At 45.3% G+C, this 14181-nt stretch overlaps 1 protein-coding gene across 1 annotated transcript in view; it reads left to right on the top strand.

Annotated features, from left to right (window-relative positions):
• The window catches only part of LARS1 (leucyl-tRNA synthetase 1), a 162415-nt gene that overhangs the window by 123317 nt on the left and 24917 nt on the right, over nt 1–14181 (top strand). Inside the window, exons 29-30 of the mRNA XM_088443984.1 lie at nt 3809–3913; nt 4607–4702. Coding sequence (XP_088300110.1) covers nt 3809–3913; nt 4607–4702 — 201 coding nt within the window. The remainder of the gene's footprint in view (nt 1–3808; nt 3914–4606; nt 4703–14181) is intronic.

The raw sequence follows: 14181 nt of genomic DNA, 5'->3' as shown, positions 1-14181 counted from the left end.
GGTGGCTCTATAGACTACAGTCACGTTCTGCAGCTTACATTGTGATAGTCACAATTCCCTAAAGCAGTGCTTCTAGTATGGACCCTATACATGTCCTGGGGCCTTCTTGTATGTCCACACATGTATATAAAGACATGTTCTTACACCCTCCTGGGGTTATAGTTCTGTTCCCGTATATCTATAGCACCCCTTTTTGGGGGACCTATTGTTTACACCCCAGTGACGCACTTGGTAGCAAACTTCTAAGACACTAAGCATGCAGGACTATGTGTATGTGTGTATATGTATATATATATATATATATGTGTATGTGTGTGTATATATATATATATATATATATATGTGTGTGTGAGTATGTGTGTATATATATATATATATGTGTATGTATGTGTGTGTATATATATATATATATATATATATATATATATATAAAATTCTGCTGGTGCAGGAGTCTGACAAGTGAACTTATTACTGTATGTTATGTCTGTGTGTATATATACTGATATACTCACATTCCTTGTATGACTATTTCCTAATAATTGGGAAAACCTGTTTGTAGCCCTAACTGGGGTTATCACTGCAGATATATCCCTTCTTTACTTGGGGATAACTAATGCATTCTATGTCTATATACAGGTACCCTTCTCAGTATAGATTCCGGTACGCCATATTATTGTCTTGTAATGAGCCTCTACAGTGTCCCCTAGGTACATTCCTATCATTACATAGGGAATCCAGGTTCTATTCCTTCCTCAGGGCTTAATTTGTTACATTACAACAGACTGCAGATACTACTCCTAAGCCTAAACGCCAAGGGCCATCCGCTGATATAGGCAGGGTGAGGCCTGGGTTGTATTAGAGGTTCAAATTTAATCCCTCTCGTTGTAACCACTATAAATGTCAGGGGTCACTGGTGGGGGTCCATCATCATCAAATATGTGATATTTCTATGTGTATCTTGACCGGTAAAGGGTCTTAATTAATTTCTTTTGCTATCCTACCTCTTGGCTAATGAGCATTTTACCATTATAAGTGTTAATGTAAGGATACTTGCACTAGGTATATGTATAATCTATATATGGATGCACATCCCTAATGGGACAAGCTCAGCTATAGAGTCCTGTTGTACGACCTTCTTCTCTCCGCTAACATTCTGCTAGTCTCTACAGTATTTTCTTCTGCAACATATCCAGACTGAAATCTGCGCTGTAGAGCATTGGTTCGTAGCCACTGAAGCTACTCGCTATACCTGACGAGGTGGGTTGATGTGAGATGGAAAAGGTCAGTGACTTTCTACATAGCATCCAGAGGGCTTCTGCTCACTCACAGGTGAGTGGACTTACTCCTCTAAAGCCTCGGAAGATGCTCCTATTTCATGCAACCTCCCATTACATAGCGTTTTCTCCCTTCCGCACCCTAGCGGCTGTCCTTGCAGCCTTCAGTCATATCAGTTGGCTCTACACTTTAGAGCTTTCCTGGCATGTGGGTGCATAGTTCCAACATTGAGATAAGTTACTCTATTCTCCTAGAATCTGTTAGGAAAGTAAATCTATGGGCTATTGCACATCTTTACAGTAAAGTGTGACAGTCACTATATTCCACGCAGTTGGTTTAGTTGGTTTTCCTGTTCAGTATCTGATATTTTCATTACACTGACGGATACCTATGTGGTTGACCTAGTGCTCTAGCTTCCCTATATTGGTAACTCTCCTTGGGGGGCTGTTGCATCCGTCCTCTGTTCGGGCCAGCAGTTGGTACTGACTACGCGCTTCCATCATGTTGGAAGTGGTCTGTTGTCTGGGGTTTGTTGCTGTGGGTTTCTTTTCAGCTGCAGGGTTTTAGTTGCTGTTTTATCCCTCTGTTTCCAGAATGGGTTGTACTGCTTTCTGACACCCTGAAAGAAATTGTAGTCTCAATCCTTTCGGAGCTGCCTCTTCCTCATGCCCAGTAAGTTCTCAAACTTCTATGGTCTAACCCTTCTGCTGGTTGACAGCCTTGTAATAGTTGGACCTCATGAATGGTTCATCGCGACTGTTCAGTCTTGACTTTTGCCTCCCTGTATACTCTTTGTTAGGAGTCTGTGGACAGGATCAGCTCTGTATCTGTAGATTGCTTTCATTATACATACATACATACACACACATATATATATATATATATCTATATCTATATATCTATCCAGCAGTGCTGGGATTCTGCTGTCTGCGACTGTTGCAGCTTCCTGTTTTAAGCTCTGGTAAGGTCTTCTCGAGATTTGTCCTCGTGTTACTGCCCTTCTATGGATTCTGGTTGGGGCTGTCTGCTACCAACAGTCTGGCTTAGTGTTTTCAGCTGAGCTTACGGTGTTTTGTTGATTCTCATCTGCGGGTGTTCTCTCGCTAGCCATTTTATTCCATTCGACTTACGCTGTATGTTGTGGAATTTCTGTGGCTGTTCATCAAGGAGTTCTGATTGTCTTCTGTGCTCTACGACACTTGTTCCTCAGCTCTTGCCTTTACATTGGGCCTACGGTTCTTGGCAGTCCCTGTTTCGGTTTTGCAGCGGGATCGGCAAGTTCTCCGCGCTTCCCACCCGGGAGGTTGGCTTTGGGACGTCCCCACTGTCTTGAACTCCCAGTGTCCCCTAGTGGATGAAGGAGAAAATAGGATTTTGGTACTTACCGATAAATCCCTTTCTCCGATTCCACAGGGGACACTGGACGCCCGCCCAGCGCTGCGTACCTGACGTTTTTTCTTTGGTTCCTTATATGGTTGTGTGACTGCATGTGTTCCCTGCAGTGGGTTCCTCTGTTCTCCTTCAGTCGGTCTTGTTCCGTTCTGTGGTCTTCTCCTCCTAGTTTTCCTGTTGTCCTCCGTCTCCTCTCGGGCTCAGTTCTTAAACTGGGGCTGATGGGGCATAGAGGGGGAGGAGCCAGTCACACTTCTAAATTATTTAAAGTGCCAGGCTCTACTCTACCACCGTCTATACCCCACTGTCTTGAACTCCAGTGTCCCCTGTGGAATCGGAGAAAGGGATTTATCGGTAAGTACCAAAATCCTATTTTTTAAGATGTTTATTTAATATAATTGTAATTCAGTTTTACAATGTATTTCACTATAGTAGAGAGATTTCCAATTCTTAATAAATAAGTATGCATAACTTTGATTTGTACCTTCTCTCCAGTCATAGAAGCACCATCACTCAAACCAGTACTAGCTGATCTGATATGACTTTAAGGGGTCTATGTACTAAGCCTTTGGAGAGCGATAAAGTACCAACCAATCAGCTCCTAACTGCCATTATACAGGCTCTGTATGAAAAATTACAGGAGCTGTTTGGTTGGTACTTTATCTCCATCTACTTTATCTCTATCTACTTTATCTCTCTCCATGGCTTAGTACATAGACCCCTGAATGTAGAATGCTTTTACATATTGTGTGTACTCTGTCATGGTAATTTACATTCTATTATATCCTTTCCTTTTATGCCATGAATCATATTTAATTAGACTCAGTGTTTTAAGTAATATTGTAGGCTGTTGCATTATTACCATGTATTAATATTTTATTTATTAGCTGAATTGTTATCTGACAAGTAGTTATTTATTTTGGACAGCATAGTTTCGTAACCTCCTTTAAGATACTCTAAGAAAAAGAAAAATGGCGGTACACGGTTACTATATAAAGACAAATAATTTTCAATTCCACATTCCTGTTCCATACTCGTAATGAAATGCAGAAGGATTAGAAATTCTCCTATACGTTGTGTTTCCCACAGTGTACAGTAATAAAGTTCTAATACAGTAACTTTATTCCTATTGGTTTTACAGGAAAATCTAGAAAAGAAAGGACCCCGTATTCTGGATCTACAACTGGAATTTGATGAGCAAACTGTTCTTCTAGAAAACATTGTCTACCTGACCAACTCTCTGGATGTTAGTACTCCCATCACCATTTTTTCTGGAACTTAGTCAATCCCTTTTCTCACTATCCATTCATAAATATCTTAAACTATGATGTTACAGAAATCCCCGTCTTGAAAATTCTAGATGTTGACACTAGCACAGAATGTGATTTGTAAATGGCTTCTACTAAATTAAATACAGATTAGAGGATAATTGTGTATTAATTTCCTCCTTCTAAAACTTCAGTAGCTTGTTATTCTGAGTGTATCTTGGATCCTTGTTCACCAAACTCATTTCCATTATATTTCACAAGTTTCACAAGTATATTTCACAAACATTTCAGCCACGTCTCAGCTTGTGTCAGCTTGCCTCCGATGATCTTGTTGCTGTGCCCTGTCAGACTTCAATGTAATCCGATTGAAAGCCAAGCACAATGTTAATAAAATAAAATTTGGTTGAGGGACAAGTAAGCTTTATTTGTGGGTAACAGATTCTTAGAGCTGGTTTCAGAGCCTTTGCTAATAGGTACTGTGCAGCAAAGCTTGTACAGTCATTTATTATGCTCTAATACCCGGGGAAATAGATTGAATGGCTACTGTTTCATATCCTGATGTATTATTAAAACCCTGTTTTTTTATTTAAACAACAGCATCCTCTTATGTATTCAAATTAGTTATATGAAAAGACTTATGGTATAATCTGTGTGCCTTTTTATTTCCCCAGTTGGATCAGATTGAGGTGAAATTTGCTTCGGATGCAGATGATAAAATTAAGGAAGACTGTTGCCCTGGGAAACCGTTTTCTGTCTTTAGAACAGAGGTATGTATGAGATGACGCCTAGTATAATAAATCTTACCCTGAACTCTTATTCTAAAAGTGTTGGCTTTATAAAGCCTTTCCTTTGTTAATTTAGTTGTCCCCAATTCTCTTATATAATTTTATTATAGTGTATTTCCAGGTCTTCATCTGGGAGTATTGCCTTTTACATCACACAATTACATGCAATTTATGTAGCACATGAACTATGTGAGCATTTGTTTTGTGTGATTACTGTAAGCGAGGCCGTAATAAAATAGAACAGTACAATAAAATAAATTATAGGTGCCAAGTGTTTCTCGTGGAAGGGGAGCATACGTAGCTGTTAGAGTGGCCATAAAAAGCCTCTGATTTAGTAAGGTGTGTGCATGTTGTTTGAGTTATAAAGTCAACTTTTAAAGTAGATAATCGATAATGACTCTTTGAAGAAGCATAAGAGAATACTATATTAAGGAAATGAGAGAGTTTGCCGTGCCTTGTGCTTGCCCAGTAAATTCGTAACCAGATAACTAGATACCAAGTTCATAAAGTACTTTTCTCCAATGTGGCTGCTCTGCATCAATAAGTCCCTAAAGAACAGCTCATTTTTAAGATAATGGCCACATGTGATAACAGCACCCACGCTCTTGAGGGGAAGTACATAATATAAGGTTACCAGGAGATTCCACCTGTAATGTGTATGGCCAATCAGGTCCTGCACATGAGATTTGTGCTCGACAATTAGAAGAGGGATAGGTGGAAGGCGCTTTCCTATATCAGCATTTTATAAGTGCAGATGAGATTCTGTAATATAGCAGCAAAATTACCTGGTTAAAGTACTTGCAGCTGTTGAACTGCCAAAGTAGTCCTTCTTACTAGCACCTTAGATGAAGTGGGATGGGTCTGGATGAGCATGATTTATAGTGCAGTTCATGGCTCAATTTTATTTTATCTATTACTTGTTTTAATCTCTAAATGCTGGTAGGGCTGGAATACTTTTTCTGTATCTATTTTGAAACCTTCCTTGAGTCAAGTCTCAATCCATTTCAGACCTTTGCCCCAAATGCGGGCTCCTGGGCAACATTTTGAATAGCTGTAATAGATTCTATCTCGGAGGAGCAGGTCAAATCCGGAGTTTGTGACAAGGACGCTGCACAAAATAATTTGGCACCTTGTCTGAATTCAGTTGGTTATTTTCAGTAATTAACGCTTCTGACGTCCTTATCAAGGATGTATTTTCAGCCCTGAACTTTTTTGAATCTAAAGAATAGGGGCAACTTCTGAAGCTGGGTACACACTGAACAATATGCTCTGAGTGATATCATTCAGTGTTGTCCCTTCACCTGCCGGGCTCAATGTCGTTCTCAACAATGAGCAGACACACTGAACGAAATCATTAACGATATCATTCAGTGACTTCACCGGCCACAGTCCCCGAACATGTAGGGCCTGACGATATCGTCCGGTTGGCCTGCATGTTGGGGTGACGGCAGACATAGTTTACAATCTGCGGGAGCGCGCGTTGTTAACGATGTCATGCATACACACGGAATGATATTGAACAGTATGAGCGATAATGATATCTTTTTCTCTGTATTTCCTTCCCTATACCAGTTTTTCTTAACACAAATTCAAATGAATCAGAACAGTCTCCTGATGTGTCCTAGTTGCATCACAGTGCGACTTAGGTCCGTATTCAGTTAGAGGCGAAAAGTAGGAAAAGTTTTGCCTGTCTGACTTTCCGCCTCCTTCCCCTGTTTCAGAGGCGGGAACTTTCGGTGCGCATACCCGCTTTTTTCCATATTCAGTTTCTAAAGCGGTGAATGCGAAACAGGCTGTCAGAAGTGGGGAAATCAGTCTGTACCCCCCAAAAAAGTTGCACTAACATAGGGAACCAATGTAGATGTGTACTAATAGCCCTAATAAAAGTGTTTGGGGTACATAAGTAGTTTAAATGGCTTCTTATTAGCGTCTTTGCAAAAGTGGTGAAGAATGGCATAAAGCAGTATTGTTTGGTGAAAATAAGTAGTCCAGTCAAATTTGTGGTTCTTGAAAATGGGTGTTAGCATATTTTTATGTCTCTAAAGTGAACTTTTAAAAAAACGTGAAAAACCACCCTCATACATGCACCTGCAATCCCAAAAACACCTGACCCCTCCTTACAGCGCCCCAAGAAGTCTATTTTGCTAGTTTTTATAGGTGTCCCCCCACTCTTTACTTTTTCGCCCCCAAAAAGAAAGTACTTTTTTTTTGGTTGTTCTGAGGTAATTTTTTATATTTTTTGGGTTGATTTGTCCTTTGGGTGCTGTCCCAAGGGTTCTGAATCGATTCCCCACGTGTGCTCCCCAAAATAACGATTCTGCACTTTTTATCACCTGCTATTCATAGGAGATACTTTTCCGCATATTACAATGTATTGACTTTCTGCTTACGCGAAATCGTCCTGGAAATGTATATGGCGATACTTTGAAAACAGGCGGAAAGTCTGAATCCGTGGAAACTTTTCTCAAAACTGCACTTTTCGCATCTAATTGAATCCGGCCCTTAGACGCATTTTTGGCAATAAAAGACGCCTGGCGCTAGCAGAGTGTCACAGGCGCCAGGTCAGGCTGTTTGGTGCTACAGCAGCAAAGATGATTGAGGACACATCTGTATGCGGCGGACTTCCAGTCTTTGGATGTGGTTTATCTTCATCATGTGTATTGAATAGGGTCTCTCCTAGGGTCCATTTAATTGATCAGTGTTAATAAACCACTCATCCAACCATTACTTGCTCCCATTCCGACTAAAAGGACTTCTTCCTGGGGTTGCATTCACACTGTGAAATTCTCTCTTATGGCAAAACTTTGCCCTTGACTGCAAACCTTCAAGAAGTGCCTCAAGACAAACCTCTGACTATAGAAGAAAATAAATGTAAATTTTCTACTTCAGGGTCCATAGGGTATCCACAGGATACCTTGGGGTATAGGTGATTTCGGCAGACATTGGGCACCTCAAAGTTCAATTTTCAGCCTCCCAGGATGCACTGGGGTCCCTCTCCTATACCCCGAGCCAAGGCATCTCAGTTTTGTAGGTCCCCGGCTCGGAGTCGCATCACCTTTTCAGAGGGGGGCTGTTAGCCCCTGAAGTTTGTTTTCAAAGCAGCTTTGCTATGCTGATATGAGCGGGCAGCAAGGACAAGCTAATTAGAGGTCCATGCTGCCGCTCCATCACCACTCCGGGCCAGGACACCAGTACTGATCTGGGGGATCCTGGTGGTTACCAGGGGTCTCAGCTAGCAGGGACCCCGGTATATCCTGACTGTGGCCGAATTCAAGGGGATTCAGGTAAGCGGTGGGTACACACCGATTCACAGTCTTAATTGTCCCTAAGCAGGAGGCTCCCTTGGGACGGCTGCACGTGGAGCTGGGTACTGATCCTGCGCTTCCACTAGACCACCAGGGACAGCGGGCTGCAGCGGCGTCCCAGGGGTTAATAGCATGCCAGGGGAGCGTGCCTTCCCTGTCTCACAGCCGGCGCCTCCCCCGCTGCACAGTGCCTTTCGAAAGCGGTCTAGCGGACTGTGTCAGCGCTCCTCCCCCGGGCCCGCTGCCTCTCAGCTCCTCGGTGGCCATTTTCTAGGAAGTGGCAAACACTGCTGGATTATGATACAGGTGGCATCGCGGTCTGGGTCCCCCCCATACCTCTCCTCTGATAAGGTCAGCGTATGCAGCACTGTTTCCTACCAGGCTCTGTGTCTCCGTAGTTGATCATAGTGCTTGTAGTGCAGGTAAATTACTTCTGCATTGTATGTGACTATATGCTAGCCCTGTCTGACTGTACTTTCTTCTGACTGTCAGCCATTTTACTGTCCATGTTCGTTCTCTACTAAAGCCCTTGCGGTGCAGTGTTGCATGGTGTTTATTACCTCACAGTAAAAGTGTTCTTCTGTGTAGGGAGTCACATACACACCGTTTACACTCATCATGTCTGAGAGTGAACGTGATTATCCTCTTCAGTTAATATGTAAAGTACAGTTAGCGGAGAGTGATGTGAACGCTGAGGGTTTACGTAGGTCATGTTATATCATATCACGCCCAATTTCTCTCTCTGAACCTGTTCAGGAACCGCCCTGGGCTTGTTTTGCTAAGGCACTTACAACCCTTGTGGGTCAGTTGGCGATGCCCCCTGCGTTTCCCCAGATAGGGTTATCACAGCAGGCGGTGGTCTCATCACCCATGCAGAGGTTCCCCAGGCAGTTGATGGTATCCCAGTGTCTCCTGCTTTCGCCCCCCCCCCCCCAGGTCTCTCAGGAGCCTGTGTGGGTGAATTCATTGTCCAACACGGTACAGCACCTGACGGACTTTTACAGGGGGAGTCACCATTGCGGCCTTTGTCTCAGATGGCTCAGCATGATGATGACATGACGTCTGATGATGGTGAGATTATTGACTTTTCAGACCAAGAGCTCCTTCGAGTGAAGGAGGTGTAGTCTGAATCTAAAGTCTTTATACCCGGCCTCATACGGGCAGTCCGTGCGGCCTTGGTTATTAAGGATGAGGATCCCCCGTGGCTAAATCCAAATTCACCTTCTTTAAGGTTATTAAGGGAGATGCCACTATATTTCCTCTATCTGGTCAGTTAGTGGACCACTTAGAGGAGGCATGGAACACTCCGGGTAAGCTGTTCCAGCCTCAAAGACGCTTGGCCTTTACATACCCCTTTGTGGATATTTACTTCTCCAAATGGGAAACCCCTCCAGCGGTGGATTCTCATGTTCCACACCTAGTGTGGAGTGCAACATTACCCATGTCCTCCTTGAAGGATCGCAAGGTGGAAATTTGCCTAAAATCCATTTATTCCCTTGCTGGGGGGCTTCCAGACCGGCTATGGCTGTGTGTTGGGTAGCCAGAGCCATGGAGCGCTGGGCTGATAACTTGGAGGCGTCTCTGGACACTGACTCTTCAGCTGAACAGTTGGAGTTAGTGGGCAATCTCAGAGACTCGGCCACGTACATGAATGAGGTAGCCTTAGATATAGGTCTCCTCACTTCAGAATTTTCTCGGCAGCAGTAGCGTCTTGCCGCTCCCTGTGGTTGCGCTCTTGGAGTCTGCATCCGCTCTCCAAGAAGGGGTTGGAATGCTTGCCTTTTAATGGCCAGGTCCGGTTTGGCCCTGATCTGGACAAAATTGTGGACACATTGGCAGCAGCTAAATCCGCATGTCTGCCCTCGAACAGGGTAAGTCCAAAGTACAGTCCTTTCCATCAGGTGCTAGGAAATCTGCCAAGCCAAAGAAGCAGGCTTGGAGTACAAGATGTCCTACTCCCAAATCGGACGTTAAGCCTTCAGCCTGACTGGACGGGCCTCCCCTTGAGGGTCTCCAAAGTGGGAGGCCGCCGCCTTTAGTTCGCCCAGTGCTGGTATCTGACTACCACAGACACTTGGGTAAGAGAAGTGGTCTCTCGGGGGTACACCCTCTCCTTCCGCCGAAGGCCTCCCAACCGGTTTTTCACCACAGGCCTTCCGTCAGATCAGGACAAGGCCCTGGAACTCCAGAAAGTGTTACGCTCTATGCTCCAGTGTCTGTTCCAGAGGGGAACGGGGTATTACTCCAATCTCTTTCTCGTGCAGAAACCCAATGGGTCTTACCGGCCCATCCTCAACCTCAAGTCCCTCAACAAGTCCTTGAGGGTTCCTCGGTTCTGGATGGAGAAACTGCGTTCCATTATATTAGCGATGGAGCGTGGGGATTTTATGGTGTCGTTGGACATTCAGGATGCCTATCTGCATATCCCCATTATTTCAGCACTCCAGCGTTTCCTCAGGATTGCGGTGGTCAATCAACATTTCCAGTTGCTGCCCTTTGGCCTTTCCACAACACCTCAAGTGTTTACTAAGGTCATGGTAGTCATGGCAGCCCACCTGCTTGTTACCTTATCTGGACAACCTTCTGTTATTGTCATGGTCTCCAGAGATACTTCAGTGCCATCTGCAACTGACAATATCAGTGTTGCAGAATTACGGCTGGTTGATAAACTGGAAGAAGTCCTCCCTGGCTCCCTCACAGATGCTCCATCTCTGAGCCCTGTTGGACTCTCAACAACAGAGGATCTTTGTGACGGAGGTAAAGAGGTCGCCTAGTGTCCATGTTCGACATGGTGGAGTATGCCCAGATTCACTCCAGACCTCTGCAGAAATTGATCCTCTCCAGATGGAATGGGTTGCCCCATCGGATAAAGACACAGAAAATGGTACTTTCTCCGTAGGTACGTCGGTCTCTGGCCTGGTGGCTGTAGACGGCTCACCTAAACAAGGGGTGCCCCTTTTGTATTGCGGACTGGGCCCTTCTGACAACAGACGCCATTCTCCAGGGCTGGGGAGCAGTAACAGGTCCACACTTGTTTCAGGGACGGTGGACAACAGCAGAATCTGCGCTTCCAGTCAACATATTGGAACTTCGAGCAGGGATGTAGTCTGTAATCCAACGGTCTAAATGCCGACCACTGGCTTCCAGACTTTCTAATCCCTGCATGGTACTAATGACAGGCGTTGAAAACTCAGCGCCCGTCATTAACCATACGCCGGAAGACTGACGCCCGGCATACCAAACGAAGGTTAGCCGGACGCGGGGGAGAGGGTTAGGTTTAGGGCTCCCGGGGGACTTAGGGTTAGGCACCCCCCTGGGAGGGTTAGGCTAGGGGAAGGGGGGTTAGGCACCTCTGGGGGCAGGTTAGGGTTAGGTACCCCCCCGGGGGACAGGTTTAGGCTGCGGGGAAGGGGGGTTAGGTTTAGGCACTTAGATGGGGGATTAGGGTTAGGCACCCCTAAGGGAGTGTTATGGTTGGGAATTAGGTTAACGATACTTACCTTAGGGACGATCGGGATCTTCACCCTTGTCGTGCTGCCGCTGTCGGGATTTGAACCGCTGGCCATGCGGCCGGCGGTAATACCTACTACACCCATTCAAGCAGTATTCAGAGCTCTTCAGCAGGCAAGACATGTTCTCCACGGAAAACCTGTGCAGGTACAGTCGGACAACGCCACCACAGTGGCTTACATAAACGGACAAGGAGGAACCCGGAGTCAGTCGGCACTGACGGAGGTTGCCCCGCATTCTGGATTGGGCAGAGGGCAATCTCCCAGCCATCTCGGCAGTGTTCATTCCAGGGGAATGGTCTCTTCACCAGGAGGTGTTTCAACTCCTAGTGAACAGGTGGGGCCTTCCAGAAATAGACCTCATGGCCTACCGACACAACAACAAGCTGCCTGTGTACAGGTCAAGAACAAGGGACGAGGGGGCTCTTCTGGTAGATGCTCTGTCGGTCCGGTGGACCTTACAGTTTGCGTACCTCTTCACTCCATTCTACCTTATTCCTCGAGTGCTTTGCAAACTCAAGCAAGAAGGAGGCATGCTCCTGTTGATAGCTCCAGCATGGCCCAGACGTCACTGGTACTCAGATCTCCGGAGTCTCTTCATCGACACTCCGATGCTGTTGCCTCAACGTCCAGACCTGTTGTCTCAAGCTCCTTGCCATTACCCGGACCTGGGTCGTTTGTCTTTGACGGCGTGGCTCTTGAGACAGCCCTCATAAGGTCCAGGGGTTTTTCCAGCTCTGTGGTTAACACCATGCTCAGAGCTTGGAAGCCTGCTTCTGCAAGAATTTACCACAGAGTGTGGCATACTTTCTTTGAATGGTGTCGCCCTAGAGGCTATGATCCCCAGGTGTTTAGGATATCCAGGGTTTTGGCTTTCCTACAGGCGGGCTTATTTCTGCCCTGTCAGTGTGGTTTCAGTGTAGGATTGCTACTCTACCTTTATGCAAGGTGTATTTCGCATTCAGCCTCCCTTTGTCCCACCAGTGGCTCCTTGGGATTTGGCTGTGGTCCTGAGGGCTCTCCAAGGACCACCACTTGAACCCCTGGGCTCAGTGGATTTAAAATGGCTTACAGCTAAAACTGTGTTTCTTCTGGCTATTTCTTCGGCCATAAGGGTGTTCGATTTGGGGGCTCTCTCATGTCGCCCTCCCTTTCTGATTTTTCGTAAAGACAGGGCGGTGCTTCGGACTAGCCCTGGTTTCCTACCTAAGGTGGTATCTAGTTTCCACATTAATGAGGAAATTATAGTGCCGGCCTTTAATTCCCCAGACATCTCAGCTGGTGAGGCCTCATTGGATGTGGTACAGGCTCTTGGGATTTATGTTGACCGTACCATTTCATTTTGTTTGTGCTCTATGTTTCCGTAAGAAGGGATGGCCTGCCACTAAGCACACTTTGGCAGGATGGATTCGCATGGCGATTTCTGAGGCTTACACTCATGAGGGCCTTCCTGTACCACCCTCTATTAAGGCTCATTCTACTCGGCCTGTGGGTCCTTCGTGGGCAACTTGCCGTGGCGCCTCTGCTGTTCAGCTTTGCAAGGCGGCCACGTGGTCTTCTGTCCATACCTTTGTGAGGTATTATGCATTTTGATACCTTTGCCTCTCAGGATGCTTCCTTCGGGCGGAGGATTCTCCTTTCTGCACAGAAGCGTCCCCACCATTGAAGGATACTGCTTTGGGACATCCCCTTTGGATACCCTATGGACCCTGAAGTAGAAAATATGAGATATGGTAAGAACTTACCCTTGTTATTTCTATTTCTACAAAGTCCATAGGGTTCGACAGGACTCCCGCCCTGTCGCACCTGTATTGCAGATGGGCTTTGATCTTGTCACAGGTTTTTCCGTCTACTTCTGGTGAGAATGTGATTCTTGTGTGTTTCAGACTTTCTTCTCTCTCTTTCTTCTCCTCCTCCGGCCTGTGGCTTATTATGTAACTGAAATGCCTTGGCTCGGGGGCAGGGTATAGGAGAGGGACCCCAGTGCATCCTGGGAGGCTGAAAATTTAACTCTGGGGTGCCCGATGTCTGCCATCATCACCTATACCCCAAGGTATCCTGAGGAATCCTATGGACTTCGTAGAAATAGAGATAACAAGGGTAAGTTCTTACCATATCTCATATTTTTCCAAAAACGATACAAACAACATACTGCTCTTCAAATTAAGACTGCTGTATGACTGAATCATACACCCAAGAGCCAAAATATTATGACCATTCTCATATAAAGTGAATGACCTCAACTATCGCTTAACAACGGTGTGTGTCAAAGTCAGGATTATATTAGATGATAAGCTGACATTAGGTACTCATAATTGACATATTGAAGATATAGGCAGTTGTAAAGACCTAGTGACTTTGATAAGGGCCAAATCATTATCGCCAGATGACTGGGTCAGAGCATTTCTGAAGCAGCAAGAGTTGTTTGGTGCCGTGGTGAGTATCTACAGACTGTGATTTGAGGAGGCGAACACCACAAATCACTGGTAGGGCATTTGACTCATTGATGAGTTCAACGAAGACTATTAAATCTGGTACAAATCAATAGATGCATTATTGTGCAACAAATCGCAGAAAAATGTAATGATGGTGACCGTAATGTGTAACCTCAAAGATCACACCTCATCACGGTCACATCTCCTTTAGT

The sequence above is a fragment of the Taudactylus pleione genome, unplaced genomic scaffold, assembly GCF_031769625.1.
Source record: "Taudactylus pleione unplaced genomic scaffold, aTauple2 ptg000342l, whole genome shotgun sequence".
NCBI classification, from domain to species: Eukaryota; Metazoa; Chordata; class Amphibia; order Anura; family Myobatrachidae; genus Taudactylus; species Taudactylus pleione.
This window is presented reverse-complemented; position numbering and strand designations above follow the sequence as displayed.